General features: G+C 42.2%; 2 protein-coding genes across 4 annotated transcripts in view; both read left to right on the top strand.

Annotated features, from left to right (window-relative positions):
- Nucleotides 1-6,383, top strand: part of grid2 (glutamate receptor, ionotropic, delta 2) — a 534,507-nt gene extending 528,124 nt beyond the window's left edge. Inside the window, exons 16-17 of one of the 3 annotated variants that reach the window (XM_074669718.1) lie at nt 504-775; nt 3,249-3,497. In XM_074669718.1, coding sequence (XP_074525819.1) covers nt 504-775; nt 3,249-3,354 — 378 coding nt within the window. In that variant the 3' untranslated portion in view covers nt 3,355-3,497. Of the gene's footprint in view, nt 1-503; nt 812-3,248 lie in introns of all 3 variants that reach the window. The other 2 variants (XM_074669719.1, XM_074669717.1) reach the window with 2 other exon arrangements.
- Nucleotides 6,384-9,831: 3,448 nt separating this feature from the next.
- Nucleotides 9,832-11,502, top strand: atoh1a (atonal bHLH transcription factor 1a). The gene is made up of 2 exons (XM_074671059.1): nt 9,832-10,179; nt 10,469-11,502. Exons 1-2 carry the CDS (start codon nt 9,912-9,914, stop codon nt 11,245-11,247), a joined length of 1,047 nt encoding a protein of 348 aa, XP_074527160.1. The 5' UTR covers nt 9,832-9,911; the 3' UTR covers nt 11,248-11,502.
- Nucleotides 11,503-19,267: the final 7,765 nt, after the last annotated feature.

Raw genomic sequence — 19,267 nt, 5'->3', positions numbered from 1 at the left:
CTGTGTTGAGGGGTGTAGCGGGCGAGGGGGAGAGAGGGAGAGAGCAATACAAAATGCCATTTAAACATCTCCCCTTTCCAGGTATATAATGACTGTGTGAATGTCTCTCTGAGGACACAACACAGAACGACCTGCTTAACTGTGTGTGCTGACTGACTGCCATGTCTTTCTTCTCGCTCACCCCCCACCCATCTGTCTCTCCAATTGACTTCTCTCTCCTCCGCTCACCCATCCTCCCATCTGCCTGATCTTGTCTGTCACTCATCCCTCCTCTGTCTGCTGTTTGTCTGCCTGGGTGTCTGCCTGTATTTGGCTTTTTTATTTATTTACTTTTTTTATTTGGGCTTGTTTTTATCTTCCCACTCAACTTGCATGCACACAAACACAAAACACACATTGCTATGAATTACTCCACACCTCCCTCCCATCACACTCTCTCTGTCTCTCTCCTCCTGTCCCCTCTGCACACACACACACACCTGCACATCACACACTCACACCAGACACAGGCAGATGGCCCATCTGCCAGGCAAGCTGCCGATCCGTGCCCTCACAGCTCCAACGAACACCCTCTTGCCCTGGGCGGTCAGACCCAGAACCAGAACCCCAACACCGGAAACGCCACTGCCCCCACCGCCACCCATTACCAGCCCCCAGCATGTTGCGACATTCCCTGTGCCCTGATTGTGCAGCACTCCTACGAACCCACGAACCCCTCTGAGCTGACCCCCAAAATGAGAATGACCACCTTCACCACCTCACCTCCCACCCCAAGGTTATACATACAATAGAGGATAAAAATGAATCATTGGTTAGTAATGCTTGCAGACAGATGTTGTTTTAACTGTTAAGCTGTATGGATTATAATGTGTGAAGGGAAAAAGATGGATATTCAAGAGCAGGGTTCAAACTTTGATGTTCAAAGTTATACTTGAGCTCTCTGCTGGAAGCAAAAGTACCTCTTTGAAAAACATTTATATACACTGGCATATTGCCAGCTGACTGTGTGCAATGATGCCGTTCTGCCATTAGAGGGCAATGTCTCTCCACCAAGAGGCAACCAGAGCACTATCTTTGACCTGCTTGTCAAAATTACTTGCTCTGCTGAACTATACATGCAGGTTTACATCTGCATTTAAGTGTTTATTTTATGCAACTCAGAGATTTTTGTAAGACCTTATATTTTAGAATAAAGCCGAAGACCATAGCGTGGTGTCAGCTTGGCTTTGTTGTACAAAATAGCCTTTGTATTAAACAATAAACCAGAGCTGTAGATTTAGATACATTTCAGACTTTTTAGATATATTTCTGTCTGTTAAGATAGATTAAAAGTGTGTGACTTTTCTCCTGTAATGTTACAATAAGCCTTAAAAGTGAGGAAATTACAAAGGAAGGAAGACGTTAGAAAAAGCCACCCAGATCCCGCCTTTCTTCTCCCACAAAATTACCCCCTCCTCCCTGCCTCTGTACCTCACAGTGACCCGTAAATCTCCTTTCACGGACAGCAGACTGACCATTTGTGATTCACTCTTCTCTTTCACCTTCTCTCATATTTCTGACACCAACTCAACCCTTTGGAAACCCCTTCCTCCAAACTTCAGTGTGTGTATGATAGTGTCACGACAAACAATAGCGTCCCCTCGTCCTCCCCAACCTCCCACTGTACCTCCCTTAGATGGCAACCAGGGGGCACCAGTGTTGGTCCCCTCAGCCCGTGAGCTACACAAAGTAGGTCCAGAGCCCCCTCCAGACCCCCCAGATCCAAAGGACACGGTCAGTAAGTTTGTTTATACCCCCTGGTATTGTGACCCCCTCCCTCACAAAACCCCTGTTTCACAAATCCCAAACTATATATCCATAAAAACACTGTGCACTTTCCAACACCTCCCTGTGACTCTTCTTACCTTTTACAGAAATGGAAAAGCGCATTGTCTTTGGTGTGTGTCAAAGGTTTTAGAAAAAGACCCTCATATCACCTGGTGCCTAGGCCTCACTTCTCTGTATCCTCACCTCTGTCATTGCAAACTCAGACCCTCTGCACCACTGTCCAACCTTCCTTCTACAGGAAAAGCATGAAACACCTCCCACTGAGTGTCACCATTCTTTAGACGATGTGGATAAGTTATTATATGTGATTACAGTGATAAGTTTCATTTTACTCATAAGTTAAGTTATAGTGTAAGTTAAAAATGTGTGTGCCTCGTCTTAAGTTGGAGTTGTTAAGATTGTTAAAGCTGTTATGTTGAATAAGCTGCCCCCTATGTTTCCATTTATTAGGAATAAACTGTAAGAATATTCCAGAAATTCACTTGAAAAAGAGATGTCAATCTCAATGTGGATTTGGTGGCTTAAATACAACACAATTCAAACGCAGCAGTAAAATGTGATCATATTCGATTTAAGTCTTACTTTTTATTGTTTGTATAGACAATAGATTGATTTACAGCCCTGGAATCACAGAGCACACAGCATGATGGTGGTGTGTTCAGTGTGTATTCCACTCCCTATTAGACCTTCAGAATTGTGTATATGTTTCTCTTTCAATATCCTGACCACAGCTCAGAGTGTGCTTCTTTATCCTTCCCTCCATTTTCCCTCCTCTCTTCTCACCCTTCCTGCTTCCTGTCATAATCATGTTTACCTGTAACCACATACATTTGTTAACTGCTTTTTTTTGTTCATTTTTATTGCTCCAATGCTTCACTCTGGAAATTACCTAAATCTCATTTTCCATTGCATTACATTTTTTGGCAAAATGCTTGTCCTCATCATTTAATCATATGTATTGTCTGATGTCCTCCTCTGGCTCTCACTGCTTTTCTTATTTTCCATTTATTCTGGTTGGATGGATGACATCCCTGCTGCGGAATACAAATAAACCTCATCTTTATCCACTTCCTGTTCTTCAAAATAAATCCTCTCTGCATGCACACTCTGTTCTCTTCATTTCCTTACTCTTCTATTTGCCGTACCCTTCCTCACTTCTTTCCCACCTTTCCTTTAATTTATCCAACTCTCCTTACGTCTTCCTCTCACTATCCTCCCTTTATAATCATCTCTCTGTTGTTTCCTGATTATCCTTTTTTCTTCCATCCCATCTGTGAATATTGTCCCTGGATCATCCGCCTTTTCCTTTCCACCTATATTCCACCATATTTTCGGGTTATCTTCCCATTAACCTCTCTTTCCTTTAACCATTTACCATGGCCACTTCCTCTTCTCCTTCCTTTGCCCCTCCCCACCTGCAGGACGATAAGGAGATCGACCTGGAGCACCTACACCGCCGGGTTAACAGCCTGTGCACCGAGGATGAAAGCCCCCACAAGCAGTTCTCCACCTCTTCCGTCGATTTAACGCCCCTCGACATGGATGCGCTGCCTGCTGCACGCCAGGCACTCGAGCAGATCAGCGACTTCCGCAACACCCACATCACCACCACCACCTTCATCCCTGAGCAGATCCAGACCCTCAGCCGCAGCCTCTCTGCCAAAGCCGCTGCTGGGTTTTCCGCTGGTTTCGGTAGCGGCAGCGGCCTGCAAGACCACCGGACTGGCGGGGTGGGTCCTTTCAGGCAGAGGGCCCCCAACGGGGGCTTCTTCCGCAGCCCCATCAAAACAATGTCCTCCATCCCCTACCAGCCCACAGGTCCAGGACCCAACTTTGGATACGGCAACGATCCAGACAGGGGCACCTCTATATGAGGAGCTGCTGAGGATACAGTTGGTTCAGGAGGGAGAAGAGGAGGTAGAGCGAAGGGTGGAGATGAGGAGGCAAGGGTCAGCCGTGGGATGATAGAACAAATAAGCTGAGCTAAAAAGTCAGAAGATAGAGATCCGTGTACATAGGAATCTTTATGTTTTTTCGGTTTTTGCTTGGGTGTTTCCATTTTTGACATGGAGAGTACGGAAGAGGTGGAGATCTGTTTGGGTGTTCCTTATCCCCCTGCAAACCATGCCAGTGAGGTGCAAAAAGGAAGAGGGATGGCAGGGCTTGAATATTTGCTTTATTGTTGTTGTTCTTGTGATTGTTTGTGGGATTATTTTGGGGGATATGTGTGAAAGGGGATCTTTTCTATTGTTTATGTTGTGTGATATGGGGACTGCCTCATAAATCAAGGGTGACCTGACTATTTCTTTCTAAACCCAGCGCTGGAGGGTTGAGTTTATACTTCTCCTACCACAGGAAACACTTCCTGTGAGCTCCAGGGCTGCCATTGGTGGAGGACTGATGGTGTCTTTAGCCATGTAACTACTCAGAGGGGCTCACACTATTAAGCAAAGACTGGGGGAGTTATTTTAAGAAGAAATATATAACTATTAGTTTGTGTAGCCCTGGGAATACACTCAGAAGCCCCTTGTAGTTTTGCAAAGGCCCATCTCAGTGAATTCTGGAAGATTCCACATTTTACTCTGCCTTTTCACTATGTGGGAGTCCATACTGACTTTCTCTTCACAATCACCTGGGGTTCTAAATGTGTAAACATCTCCAAAATGGTGTCCACACTGTGGCCTGACCAGACCCGAGACTTTCCATCTAAACATCCGCTGACACCATCCTGGTGCACTGGTCTGGAAACAACCATGACAGTGCAACAGTACGACACTGTATAATCACCACTTTGGTGTGTTGATCTGAAAACTTTTTTCTGCCATTGTGGTGCATCAGCCTGAAACTGTTTTGGCAGGTTTGTTGCACATTAAAGACTCTTTGTCAGTCCCACTGCACTGTAACAGTGCCCACAGACCTGTAAGTGATTGTATGTAGATCTGACCTTTTTCTTTTCTCACCTGTACTGTGCTCTCTGCTTTTCAACTCAAGGTGAGATCCTCTAAATGGACTCTTAGAGGGATATCAAAAAGGGAAGATACAAAAAACAAGGGAGGAAAAAAAACATAAAAGACAAGCTGAAAGACTTAAAAGCTTATGCTTATTATATGTCTTTAATTGAATTTTGTTTTTGGAAAAAAAAAAAAAGATTTTAATGCGTGGAATGTGTTTTGGTCAGGAAGTACAAAAAAACATTGTTCTGAGCTGTCTACTTGTTTTTTTTTTTCTTTTTTTCTTTTTTTTTTTAATTATGTTTTTTAGCAAACTTTGAAAAATTGCTTAATGAGTGCTGTAGTCTCTGGTTTTGCATCATGAAGTCATTTTACTTTTAGTTTTTTTTTAAATAATTAATTTAATGTTACCATGACCTGGGTGTTCTGAAGATAAAAGCTCAACCTGGGAGGTCATGTCATGTTGAAGGTCATGAATCAGGGTCAAGAGGAGAAATGGAGTTACTTTGTGTTGAGGAGAAGCCATTGCAACAGCATCTTCAGTGCAGGCCTTATATGTCTACTAGCTAGCTGTGCCCTCCCCAACATCCAGCTAACCTAAAATACCACCACATACTGGAAACATTTCAAAGCAGCAAATTGGTTGTTGTGCTTCAGTGTTACCAGAATGTCACCAAGAGACAACGGCCACCTGAATCCCATGGCTGCCTTTTATGCGATGAGTCTGAAATATCCTTTTATTTCATATCTGTAATGTTAAGGGTACTGTTTATATAACTTGTTTTTTAAAGTGCCAATTAATTCAAATGAGACCATTAAGGTGCATTTTGGGGCGGGGTGCAGGGAAAAGTCCATCAGGAGCATTGAAAGGAATATTTTGTGGATTGGGGGGTAAAAAGGAACCAAATCTGTTTCACTAACACTGTATTAATAATTGATAATGTTAGTTGTTTAGATCAAGTTTTCAGTTTGTTATCTTTAAGAACTAAAACTGCAAAATGTCGTGCGTAGAGAACTCAGTCAAGCCACAGTGTTTTGAAGCAAAGCATTCTTAGGCATTCTTTTCTTATATTAGGCTACAGTATGGCTACTGAATGACAAATAGGACACAGACATTTAAAAGGTTTTATTTAGCATAAATGAAAGAGACATTATAAAAATGTATATTTTACATGTTGATGCTATTTTTGTTTAACAAAAAGAAAAGAGTATATCATGATGAGCTTAAGTGTTGAGTTTAGCAGCCACATTACTGCATTTGGTTTCCCTTTATCTGCCCATGGTCGACACTAACACATCACGACACAAACTCTGCTTTTCTCATGTCATCTTGAGTTCACTTTATGATTTGCTGGCTAAATAACAAAAAGCAGCAAGTTGATGAAAAAGAAAGCATGCACAAACTTGCTCTTGCGCTATCTGTTAACATTTTTAATTTCATACATAGAACTACAGGATTTACTTGATAATTTTCAAAAATTTATGATGTACAGTATTTAATATAGGCCTATTTTGTTGTATGTGTTGCATATTATTCAAAAACTGAACAAACTGGGGCCTCTGTTACAAGTGGCAAAGCTTTCTGTGTATAATTTGTCTAATAAACAGGTTTTCTACAGTGGGATGGTATCTGTTGTTTTTACAAATTCAGACTACCTTTTGTGAAAGGTAGGAAAATTCAGAAGTTTTTCATTCAATATTTTTTCAGTTGTAAATAACTTTTGACTTCTGCAATTCTTTTTCAGCCTTCACATCTATAAGTTCCAGAAATGTTTTATTTTGACATCCTGTGGTAAATATAGGTAACACAAACTTGAAATATTTTTCTAACGATTTTAGAGGATGAACATCTGTCTTTTCCATGCATAAAATTTTCCTTTTTTTTCTCTTAAACTGTTGTTTCAGTCTCAAAGGATGATATTATTTTCCAGTTGGTGTGATTTCTCAACCTCTACAGGTCTCTTCTTACTGCTAAGTTGACCCAGGTAAGTGCTCATACTCCCAAGTTGTGGTTTCAGGTTTTATCCATATTTAATATTCTAATACAAAATGGCATCATGTTTGTTCAAAATGTCTCAATGGAAAAACAAGTTTGAACACTTGAACCTGAAAAAATAAAACATTTTTTCCTATAGCGGGGAGGGAGGAGGAATGTTGACTTGAAAGTTGGGGTGGTTGGACACAGATGGGACAGACACTGCTGAGGGCAACTGTTGTCAAGTTCAGTTGATCACCTAATTGTAGTTTCCCATTTTGACCAGCAAGTGGCACTGTTCAGTTCTCTTAAATGTAACTCATTTGGCTTATTTTGTGCTTCATATGAATGACGGACCTTCCTAAGAACATTAATGTAATCCATAGAATATGCCAGATGATGATGATTTAAAATATTTTTTTAAAAAGCGGCTTGAAGTTGATTTTCTATACGTGTTGAAGCACGGTTTGAAAAAATGTCTGCATGTAGGCCTACCTTTAATTCTGTTTATCATCACTTCTTTACAGCACAGAGAAAGCCAAAGATCCTTCCATTTTTCTCTTCTCTGAGTGATAGTTTTACCTAAAATACGTGATTAAACATTACAGGCCTACACTTTGATGTCCAGAACACACATGTAAACTTCAAGCTGTGAAGTAAATAGATGGGCAAAACTTGGTGGGATGAATACAAAGGAATGTGTACGAAAAGTATCAAAAAGGTTGTCATGCTTTTGGAATGATACTAGTCAAGATTGGACAACAGCATCAGCATGTCCTAAACATTGGAAAATTGCAATGAGTTCAGCTGACTCTATCTTTGTGGGTTTTACCTATGCGTTTCCGGCTATCATAGATTGTTAAACTGCAAAATCAAAGTAACTCTCGCGGTTTAATCATGTATGAAATGTAAACATTACGGATGCTACCTGATCTACAATTTTAAGGTCTATAAAAAACTTAGTCAAAGGCTTTTCTCCATGGGCTTTTCCCCTGGGGTTTTGCAAAGAAAGCACATGATGTAGTGCGTTTGTTTTCTTTTTCATTAAGAACAACAGCGTGAATTCTGCGTTTTTAGGAAACAGGACTGTTAAGTTTGAAATCTCTGTCCGGCTCCCCTCACTCCAGTCACGTGCCCGTCGCGCCCCGGTCTCCCGGGAGACGGGAATGAGAAGCGGCAGCACGCAGACTCCTCGCGCGCAGTGGAATGGGAGCCCCCCTCTCTCTCCCTCGAGGAGCCCCCCAGGCGTGACCAATGGAACATAGAGTCTCCATTGTGGTTGCGACACTTTAATAATCGCCAGCTACAATATCCAACCTGTCGGTAGCTTCAGGAGCCCAGCCCGGCCTGTTGGATAGGGGGCTTGTAGGTGGGACGAGGGGGCGAACGCTCGGCGCCAGACTTCTAGCCTGCAAGACGTCTCCATGATGAATACATGAATAAAAAATAGCAAGGATTGATGTTTGGATATCTCTGAAATTATGGGATTACTTCATAGGAACGAAGCTTTTCCACGCCTTAATGTTCCAGGTGTCCCATCTTTTCAGGAACTAACCAGTCCTATAGTTCTGACCAACTACTGACAAATATAATTGCCGTTTTTTGTTTTTTTTGCGCCAAAGTTTAACATGGTCTAGACCTGCTGTCAATTTAGTTTCATTTTGTATTAATTTGATGATGCGATATTGTGACAAAAAAGACAGACTGGCTGTTACAGGTTTGCTAATCGTGTCCCATTGATCATTGTAGCATATCGGGCTATTGTATTTCACACATAGCCCAGGCTGTTTCGTCCTCATCAGTATTTGCAATCAAGTCAAATAACCAATTTCCACCCAGCAATTAGCCCATTGTTCATTTGCCAGGTAAGGCCCTACCTTTGCACCTCAGTAAGCATGGAAGCTTTGATCAATAGACGGCAGGTGCTTCACTTAATGGCTATAATTTGTACAGTCTACTCAACATTTACATCTTTTTTTCATACTCTGATGACTCAAAACATGTGATTATGTGGTGAGCCCTGGAAATAAGATCAAACGCATTATAAAGCAGCCTCTAGTCCGTGTTCTGTGTGTGTTTTTGTGCCTGCCTTCTCCCTCCAGTTGCACTGAGCGCCACATACAGCTCGTGTCAGTACGTTAACAATGTTGAGCGCGAGACCCCTGCTCATGTTTCCGTTCCCTGTGAAGCCCTTTTTACCGACAGGGCGTTCCGAGAGCCAGATCAAAAGGTTTTAGAGCCGCTACAAAAGAAAAATGGAAACTGGAGATCATCTTAGAATGAATGAATCTACAATGAGCGTGAGCCCCAGGAGCTGAAAACTTTTCTCGACCATTTTTTTAATACCAGCGAACTCTATGGTTATCTTTTCTTATTTCAGTTAATTTCCTGAATTTGTTTATTAACTGTGTTTAGGGTTTTTATGGATAAAACAGACGAAAGTTTATTCTTGAGTTGAGAGCAAGCAGCATTTTTTTTAAATTTGTGTACTTGTTTTCCTCCCTTATTCCGACACTCCTTACAGTGCCTTTAGTGGAAATTTGAAATCCAACATACTCGCTGGAATATAATTTGGGACTTTGGTGGAATTATAGACATATTTTCTCTACTTTGCAGTCACAAAGTTAAAAGAAACTTTTTGAAAAAATTACTTTAATTTTGAAACTTGGGGAAATCAAATTAACCCCCTTCAACCCCTTGAGCACCGTCTCTTTTCTTCCCCCTTCCTGTGTCATGTCTAAGATGTGGACAGGTTAGTAATTCTGTACATGCTGCGCACGTCTCGCGCGGTCCACGCTCCTTACCTCAAACCGTCACCACTCCATGCACGTGCGTCCTGGGGGAGATTCCCCTTACCTCCCTTTGCGTTAAACACTCCTTAAATTGTAACGTTATCATAAACAGCCCGGCTTCAGGGGGCCATAATCACCTCTCTCGGGCTTTAACGAGACTTCTCATTGGACGTCAACACGCGACCAGCGCGAGGAGGGGGGCAACCAGACGCGTGCCGCTTTTTAAACGGACGCCGCGCCTTGAGACACCAGAGAAGGAGTCCTGCACGCGACACACATATTCACACAGTGCAGCAGCGTAGCAGTGTGTGCTCCCAAGAACTCGCTCTGACTCAAACACTATCGACCTTTGGCGGTCTTTAGAAAATGGAAGTTCTGAGTGTCGAAGAGTGGAGCAAGGGCGCCCGGGAAGTGGTGGTCTTTGACTCGAGGCTGAGCCCGAAACAGGTGGAGAGGGGAGAAGAGCAGCAGCTCGAGGAGTCCTGCTACGAACCTGGACTGACGCTCGTGGACAACGGCAGTGACCCACGCGCCTGGCTGGCTCTGGTGCAGCCGTCTGGCACCTGCGCGGCACACGACACTTCACCAGAATACCTGCGGCACTCGCCTTGCTCCAGCACCGGCTCTTATCAAGGTGAGAAGTCTTGCCAGTTCCATTTGGGACAACTTTTAAAACATTATATTGCTTGCTTTGGAACATGACACGCAACAGGCGGTTAAGATCTGCTACAGTGAATTTTACATCCACTGAGAGCGTTCCCTGACACGGTGCATTTTGAACAGTTATAGCCTGTTATAAACAAATAATGCGTTTGGCATTTCTTAAGATTCAAATGAGAAATGATGCATGGCATTTTTTTTTTCTTTCAAACCAAACCGGTTTCGTATTTTTTTTAAACATTTTCTTCCTCTTCATCTTTCAGAAAGTGGCTCCCCGGGGTCCGAAGGCCACCCCAGCCCTCCCAGCTACAGAAAAACTGCCAAGAGCCCCTCCTCTTCCTCGCTCAAAGTAAGGGACTTGTGCCGTCTTAAGGGCATGGTCACCGGGCCCGAGGTGGACACGAGACAGAGAGCCACGTCCAGCAAACCTGTCGGAGGAGTCCAGAAGCAGAGGCGCGTGGCCGCCAATGCGCGTGAGAGAAGACGGATGCACGGGCTTAACCACGCGTTTGACGAGCTGCGCAGTGTCATCCCAGCGTTTGACAACGACAAGAAGCTCTCCAAGTATGAAACTTTACAGATGGCACAGATTTACATCAACGCTCTGGCTGAGCTGCTCGAAGGTCCAGTCACCTCAAGCAGCAGCAGCAAAAACGACGCCTCGACCAATAACAACTCGCCAAAGTGTGACACTATGTCTTTGCCTGCCGCTGGTCTTGACCTAACGAAGGACAGAGCCTCCCCGTCCCCCGTGCCCGTCTCATGCAGCAGTTTACCTGTTCACGCCAGCGGGATGCCTTTTCGCACCTCCTTCGATGAGGGGACGTTTTCGGCCATGGTAGAAGAAGCGATGTGTTCGCCATCTCCTTCGTCCACCCGGGCAGGAGGAAGAAAAGGATCCCCCCGGAGCGATGGAGAGTTCTCCCCCAACTCCCACTTCAGTGACTCGGATGAAATAGCGATGGAGGTCCACTCAAGTGAAGAAGATGACCTTTCTGATCTCAAACTGGCCCGCCACACTCAGCACACCGTTTCTTTCTGAACATTAACAAGAAAAAATATCCGATTATCGTCAAGGCTTGTGTTGGCTTTTTAGATTTGAGCTAATGCCCGTAAACCGAGTCAATTACACATCCTGCCTGTGGCTAACAAAGAGCTTTTTCGGGATAGTAAGGTTCTTAAAAAAAAACGTCATGACATTTTTAACAGCAGTTAAAGCATATTTTATTAACCTTCAATGTAATTTAAAGCTGTTTTAATGTGTGATACGCCTAATTTGGTTCTGCCAAGAGATGTATAGCCTAATGAGTAGTTTCCATGGAGACGTGGCTGGAAGACCCCTCTGCCATGTCGCGCGCAGCACTGCCATGGGTATCTCCCACGTCACTCCGACCAAAAAGCTGTCTTCCACAAATTAATATCTTTATGGATGATTGCTGAAGTTTTATGATTTAGACTTTTGTAGCTCTGATTTTTTTTCTCTTTTTTTTGTTTGTATTTTGATTGGCAATATTGTTTATTTGTTGTTCGTATATTAATGTATTTTGTTTTGCAACTTAAAAAGTTCCTATGTGCACTTTAAAAGACAAACGAGCCAGAGGCTTGAGAAATGCGACTTCGATTTCAAACCATAAACAATAATGTTTTCCTGTTAGCTATAGTACTGCCAATTTCAGTTAATTTAATCTAGCCATCACTGCTGCCTTCTTTTATATTTTCTTTTTTTATCTTCAGTTGAACTGGTGTGTCTTTTGCTTTCACTGGATGAGATTAATTGACATGTATTTATTGCCTATGTTTTCATTGATTTGCTTTTTATAATTAAATAGTTGCATTTGTTGAGAAAAGCTATCATTTTGCCATTTATTGTTTTTGTTTAATTGTTTTTGAGAATAAAAGACAAACTAAAATGTGACGTTTCAATTCTCACTTTTGTTCCACTTTTAAAGGAATTCTCAATGTTTTGATGATAATCATGATAATGTTAAAATTATTATTATTATTATTGTTATGATTATTATTATTATTATTATTATTATTATTATTATTATTAAAGAATAGCAGTCATTTTACTCCCATTTAATGAAACGAGGAGTGAAAAAGGATGTAGTAAATAGCAGACATGGGTCTGTTAGCTGCTATTATCAAAGGCCACAAGTAACAATAGAAATAATAATAACAATAATAGTTTTGATACACAAGCAATATGAAATATATTCAAATACGTTAAAAATCGGTTAAATTAAACGAAACTTTAAAGGGCTCATGGCATTGGCATGAAACAGCACTTTGTTTGGCTTTATTTTTAAAACAACCAGCCTGAGTTGGGGGGCCTTCGTGTGAGGGGACTTTCAAGTGTACATAAAAATAACAGAAACACTACGGTTCCGGTTTAGACCAGTAAAAAAAACCCTATTTGATCATTAAGAAAAACTTTCACCCGATCTCCTCTAAAGTAATTTATAGTGAACTTTTTAGCAACGAGAAACGTGTCCAACACGCGCTCGCTCGCCATATGTTGCAGGTGCACGCGCCTCCGTCCCACAGTCGTATATCAAAGTTTTGTATTAACGGTAACTTTGACTCAGGAAAAAAAAACACTGCATTAAATTAACGCACAGCGTTACTTTAACTACCTCCTCACTGACGACTTTTTTTTTCTTTCTTTTTTGAACTCTCGCCATCTCGTCCATTTGGTGAATATCAGTTGTGGTAATGGGGAGTATGCATTAATTTCAGGCTATTGTTGGCAGGCTCGTGGGCCGGGGTGTTGGATGGCCTCAATGAAGCACGCGCTGTCAGCTGGTGAGCGCTCGTGGGTCCCCACCGTGTCCCTGAGGACCTGACTCGAGAGGGAACACACTTTTCTCAACTAAAGAAAAGAGCTACACACACACACCGACGTTGGGACACCTCCTCCTCTGTACTTCTTTCTCTCTTCTTTCTACCCTTCTCTCCCTCTTCTCCGTCAGCTAAGCACGAGCACGTGGATGTCGACGCACGCTCACAGGGTCTGGCTGCGCGACACTGGCAAGAATTATGTACCTGTATTGTTTTCTTTTCTTCAAACTTTGGCCAATGTCTCCGAGTTGTGCGGTGTAGGACATAAACATCAAATACTCTGAAATAATTCATGAAAGTAGTTACCTGAACTACCTGTTGAAAGTGTCACTGCCCTGTCGTCCACCCACTGTATTCAGCCAATCACAGCCACTGCCCCTTCACTCGCCTCCTGAAGGCAGGGAATAAAGGGAAATATAATGAGTATGTTGTGCTAAATTATTAACACAATTTATGCAGGTAGAACTACGGACTGACGTGCAGCGAGTTCGTGTTGCGGTGAAAGGAGCTCAAGTTTCAATAAACACGAAAGAGATGCTGAAAAATATAATGGCACAGGTACTGACGTCCATGGGGAAATGGGGGGATATAATTAGAATTTATAAATAGGCCAAGTTTGAAATGACAGACGAATCGGCCTGTAGGCCTTCTGAAACTTTTAGTATTTTTTAGGATCGAAGCTGTGAAAGCTTACTTTGATGGGCCAGCCTCGTAACACCGGGGGGGAAATTGATCAAGCAGAAAAACCAATTATTATTTTTATTATTATGAGTAGCAGTAGTAGTAGTAAACTGTGCAAATATGAAGCCATACCAAAAAAAAAACACGAGGATGTCCTGCATCGTACTGTCACAGACAAGTTTAAATTTTAATTTTTGAAGGGGAAAAATATGACTGAAAGAGTACTTACAACTAACAAGTTTGCTAAAGTACTTGTATCCACGATTAGTTATTTCATTTTTGAAATGAAAGACTTGCGTGAATTGATGATATTATACTGCTTAAAATCTTTTTTTCTTTTTTATTTATACCCATAGGAAGTGAAAGTTGTAAAAAAGAAAAAAAAAAACATCTGCAACAGGTGGGATGCCGGTCAGGTAAAGGTTTCACTGTTTCACACACATTAATTATTTACACACGGACGTTATGACAAAAACAACAGTTAGGTGGAGTTAGATGGAACTTGAGATGCACTGACGCGTGTCTGTGCTGTTGGTTGTAAAAGAAGAAACTGAAGAAAAAGATGCATATTTGGCACACTGTCTCCTCTTTCACAGCTGCTGCTCATTGACATGTCTTTGTTTAGAAAGAAAGTTGTTGTCCCGTTTGTGTTCCAGCATTTTCTGTATCTCTCTCTGACTCAGCCTGACCTGCTTTACAAAAACAAATAGTAGTGTCAACACGTAATAATGAATGGCATGGCCTGGAGCTCCTAAATATTGTATAAGGTAAATATAAAGTTAGAAATTATGCAGAGGCAAGAATGCAACAAAAACTATATTTATAACATGTTCCCTGCAAAACAAATGTATCAACACCAGTTGGCAGCACGTGGAAAACTTTATTTTGGATTGAAGGCTCTCTAGTCATGCTCATTTCAATAAATATATTCAGAATATGTGCATTCCAGTGCTTCCTCTTTTTTTTTATGAAAAGAAAAGGCGCTTGCATTTGTATGAGATATGAGGAGCCGAGCTGTGTGCTGTCCAGAAAGCCACGGCCCTCTCAGGGGACCCAGAACAAAAGGCAGAACTGGGCCATAGTCTCCATCTGCTGTCCCAGAGAGGGAGAATGAGAGAGAGGGTGGAGAGCAAGGACGCCATGGGATGGTGAAGACAGAACAATAAGTGAGAGGGATGAGAGGGAAAGATGAGCGACAGGACACTAGATAGATAGATAGATAGATAGATAGATAGATAGATAGATAGATAGATAGATAGATAGATAGATAGATAGATAGATAGATAGATAGATAGATAGATAGATAGATAGATAGATAGATAGATAGATAGATACACATCACTGTACAAAAAGGGCTATTCTGATCTTTCCCCCTGGAGCCCTCATCCCTCATTAGCCACTAAGGCCTGTATGATCATGTACTGTAGCGTAACCTGAAGTGATCACTCAAACACACAATGCAGCTGTGATGCAACAAGCACCTGTTTGCACTGCATGCTGCAGTGCAAACAGGTGCTTGTTGAAGCCATGAATCTTTAATGAGTTGACTTGGCAGTACTTCGACTCACAATTGCTAAAATAGTAGTATTTGCATCGTGAGTACAGTGATGATGTGGTGAAAATACAGGGAAAACCAAAGACACCCAGCATTGACAGGTAAAACAATAAAATAATGTGATTTGGATTCTGATAAGCTCAGAATTTGTTTTGGGGGGGCAGGGTATTGATTTTTTTTCCTGCAATATCTTTATGTCAGTCTGTCTCCAAACTTTGTCTCTAGTAAATACATCTAGGTCTAATTCTAAATTGCTTTAACTTTGATGAAATTTAGTTTGTAGACATTGCTTTGAATAAAGTATGCAGCAAAGAAACAGCAGCAAAGAAACTCAAATTGAAAAAAAAAAAAACAGTAATAAAACGCAACTCTAGAATATGAAACAACTTCAATGGAAGTAAATACAGTTCTGATAACATCACTTAGGGAGTCAACATCTCAGCTCAGAAAGTCTTCATTGCAATAACAAAGTACTTATACAGGCACGAGAAGGAGCTGCTTCACTTCATGTGCAAATTAAGCAATGTAATTAGCAGCCGGGAAAAAGAGTCTTCAGTTCTTTTCCTCTTCAGGTTATCTGCTCTCAATCTTAGCCCAGAGGCCAGCAGCTCAAACTGGCTTCCATCAGATTAAAAAAGGTGACTGGGATACACAAGTCAGACTTTAGAACTGCTGAAAGTTCTTTTTGATGATCTTATACTAAGCTTTAATTGTCAAATACATCAGCCACTGTGAAGCTTGGTTTTGGTCTGACACCTGCATAATTTTGGACATTAAAAATAAACATATACAAATGGTCGATTCTGCCACTTGCTTACAAAGAGGCATCAGTAAAAATGTCAACCAGTTTCCCTGCAAGATGCAAACTCCCCAACAGAACTTAAAAGTTCCTACCATTTAACACTTTTTTTGCAATGAAACTTAAAATTCAATTGTGTAACTTTTACCCCCTTACCTGTTCATGAGACCTCAAAGTACAGGTTAAAAGTTGGGTTAACATGACTTTTCCTGTTGCACATACCATTGTGTATGGACATATTTGGTGTAAAAACTTACAGAATGGAGTTATGTATGCATATATGAAGTTTGATGATGCATAGCTGTCTGCAAAACAAGAGCTAATACAAAATGATGTATGCCGTACATGGCAGATGAAGCAGGGCAGAATAAACACTTCAGATACTCATTTTGTTACGAAAAGGCCTCAAAGCACAGGGCTCTACATCATCATCAGACAAGGTGTTAAACTATTTTGACAAAATACATCCTGTGGTTTCTATGATGACAGGCAGCCCATCCCTAAAAGCATGTCTGCCTGCGCATACACACGCTGACATTGTCACACACAGCATACACACACTGTCATGAGGAAGAAGATCATTTATCTCTGCGCTTCTCTCCATGAAAGACGTCCCTGGGTGAAGCAGGGTCTCTCAGGGCTTTGTTGTGGGCAGGGTTCAGCTTTTTGTGTCCGCCACCTTCAAAGCAAATGTACATGAACACGAACATGAGGCTTCTTGGGTAACCATCCCATTGAAGAGCAGCACAATGGTGCTCCCAATTATCCACAGTGCTCAATGCTGCAGTGGAATCAGTTACATGGCTTTGTGCGTGCGTTCAGTCTGTGTGTATGGGTGTGTTTGCTGGATTTGCATGTTGAAGGATGTGCATTTTAGAGAAGACTGTGTATGTGATGTGCTTCATCTGTATGACTTTATATCTCACCTGTCCTTTATATCTTAAAGATATTTCATCTCATTTTTTCCAGTATTTGACCTCACAACATCTTGAATTTTTACATTACAAACTGATGGAATTTTTGTCTTTTTGGGATGAATTTGATTTATTTTTTTAAAAAGCCATGCCAACACATCCGCTCCAATAGTTGTGTGTTGTTGCTTTTGTGTGCATAGAGCAGTAATACTTCTCAATAGGAAACACCTAAACTGCAAGGCTACTCCTTTGACACTTTATGACTTCCAGCAGGATCAGGTTACAGCGAGCGTGCAGCCAGCCCTCCTCAGCTGGGGAAGAGACCTTCACTGTGAGCGACCCTGCACACATGAAAAGAACCTGAGTGAGTGAGCTGCGGAAGTGATTTTGCTGGAGGTGCTTTTCCATCTTTTTCACACCTTGGAACATGAGAGGTGTGTGAGAGGGTAAGAGGGCAAAGAGGAGGGATGTTCATATGTGTGTGAGTATGTGTTTGTGTGTGTGTTCTCTAACACACGTGTCATTTTCACCACACGTAACCTCTGCTGGCAGCCAGCCAGATTCACGTGTACAGTGAAACATGTGTACAGCATGCACCTTATGTCACTGCAGGTCACTGTGAAAAGTTCAGTGTCAGGTCCATTAGTTTTAACTATTTTAGTCAGGTACCAGCAGCTGATCAATGAATAATGAAGTCAATGACACTATGACAACATAATGCATATATTTTTGTGTTGCATGGATTATAATGTTAATATACACTCACCGGCCACCTGTCCAACTGCTCTTAAGGCAAATTTCTAATAAGCCAATCACATGGCAGCAACTCAATGCATTTATCAATCAATCAATCAATCAATCAATTAATCAATCAGTCTTTATTTGTATAGCACCAAATCATAAGAAACGTTATCTCAAGACACTTTACAAAAACATCCACAGGTCTAGACCAGTGAATGTTAATAAAATTTTACTAGCAGAATCCCAACATCAAGACAAGATAAGGAGTCGTATCTAATCTTAATCCTCCACGAGTACAGGACTTTGCAGCATTTAGCAAGTTACATTGGCAAGGAAAAACTTCCCTTGAACAGGCAGAAACCTCGGACAGAACCAGACTCATGTTAGACAGACATCTGCCTCGACTGTGTTGGGGTTAGAGAGACATATAGAGGACACAGACATAGTCCGAAATTTGGCGTTGTGGCGACGGTTAAGGTGAAACCAGCAGGCCAGTCCCGTTTAGGCATGTAGACACGGTTAAGACGATCTGCTGCAGTTCAAATCGAGCATCAGTAAGGGGATGAAAGGTATTTCAGTGACTTTGAACGTGGCATGGTTGTTGCTGCCAGATAGGCTGGTCTGAGTATTTCAGAAACTGCTGATTTACTGGGATTTTCGCGCACGACCATCTCTGTCTATCTATTCCACGCTACTGTGGAGACTGTTCTCCTGTATGGCTGTGAAAGCTGGACCCTGACACCCACCCTGCAAAAGTCCCTGGATGGGTGCCACACCAGAATGCTTCGAGCTGTTCTGAATGTGGACCAGAACATCCACATTTCAAACAAAGACCTGGACAGGCAACTGCCGAGGCTCAACAAGAAGGTAGCAGCTAGGAGGATGAGGCTGGCTGGCTGGCCACTGCCACAGACATCGGGAGTTCCTGGCCAGCAGGCTGGTCCTGTGGGAACCAACGCGTGGGCCTCAATCCCGAGGACCTCCCATGGTAAAGTATGTGGACGTCCTGAAGAGGGATGCAGGAACTGGAAGCTCCTCGGAGCTGGCTGGGTGTATGGAGAACCGGAAGGATTGGAGACTCTGATGGGAGCTCGTCTAAGGACGACTTAGAGAGACCATCTCTAGGGTTTACAGAGAACGGTCAGAAAAAAAAGAAAATATCCAATGAGCGGCAGTTCTGTGGGCGAAAATGCTTTGTTGATGCCAGAGGTCAGAGAAGAATGGCCAGACTGGTTCGAGCTGGTAGAAAGGCAACAGTAACTCAAATAACCACTTGTTACAACCGAGGTATGCAGAAGAGCATCTCTGAACGCACAACACGTCCAACCATGAGGCAGATAGGCTACAGCAGCAGAGGACCACACCGGGTGACCCTCCTGTCAACAAAGAACAGGAAACTGAGGCTACGATTTGCACAGACTCACCAAAATTGAAGAGTAGAACACTGGGAAAACGTTGCATGGTCTGATGAGTCTGGATTTCTGCTGCGACATTCTGATGGTAGGGTCATAATTTGACTTGTTGGAACTTG

Source organism: Halichoeres trimaculatus, unplaced genomic scaffold (genome assembly GCF_033239565.1).
Source record: "Halichoeres trimaculatus isolate MK-OKI-2021-1 unplaced genomic scaffold, fHalTri1.1 fHalTri1_scaffold_5, whole genome shotgun sequence".
NCBI lineage: Eukaryota > Metazoa > Chordata > Actinopteri > Labriformes > Labridae > Halichoeres > Halichoeres trimaculatus.
This window is presented reverse-complemented; position numbering and strand designations above follow the sequence as displayed.

Coding starts and splice junctions, on each gene's coding strand:
- atoh1a (XM_074671059.1), top strand. CDS start 9,912: ATGGAAGTTCTGAGTGTCGAAGAGTGGAGCAAGGGCGCCCGGGAAGTG. Junction 10,180..10,468: donor CAGCACCGGCTCTTATCAAG/GTGAGAAGTCTT, acceptor TTCATCTTTCAG/AAAGTGGCTCCCCGGGGTCC.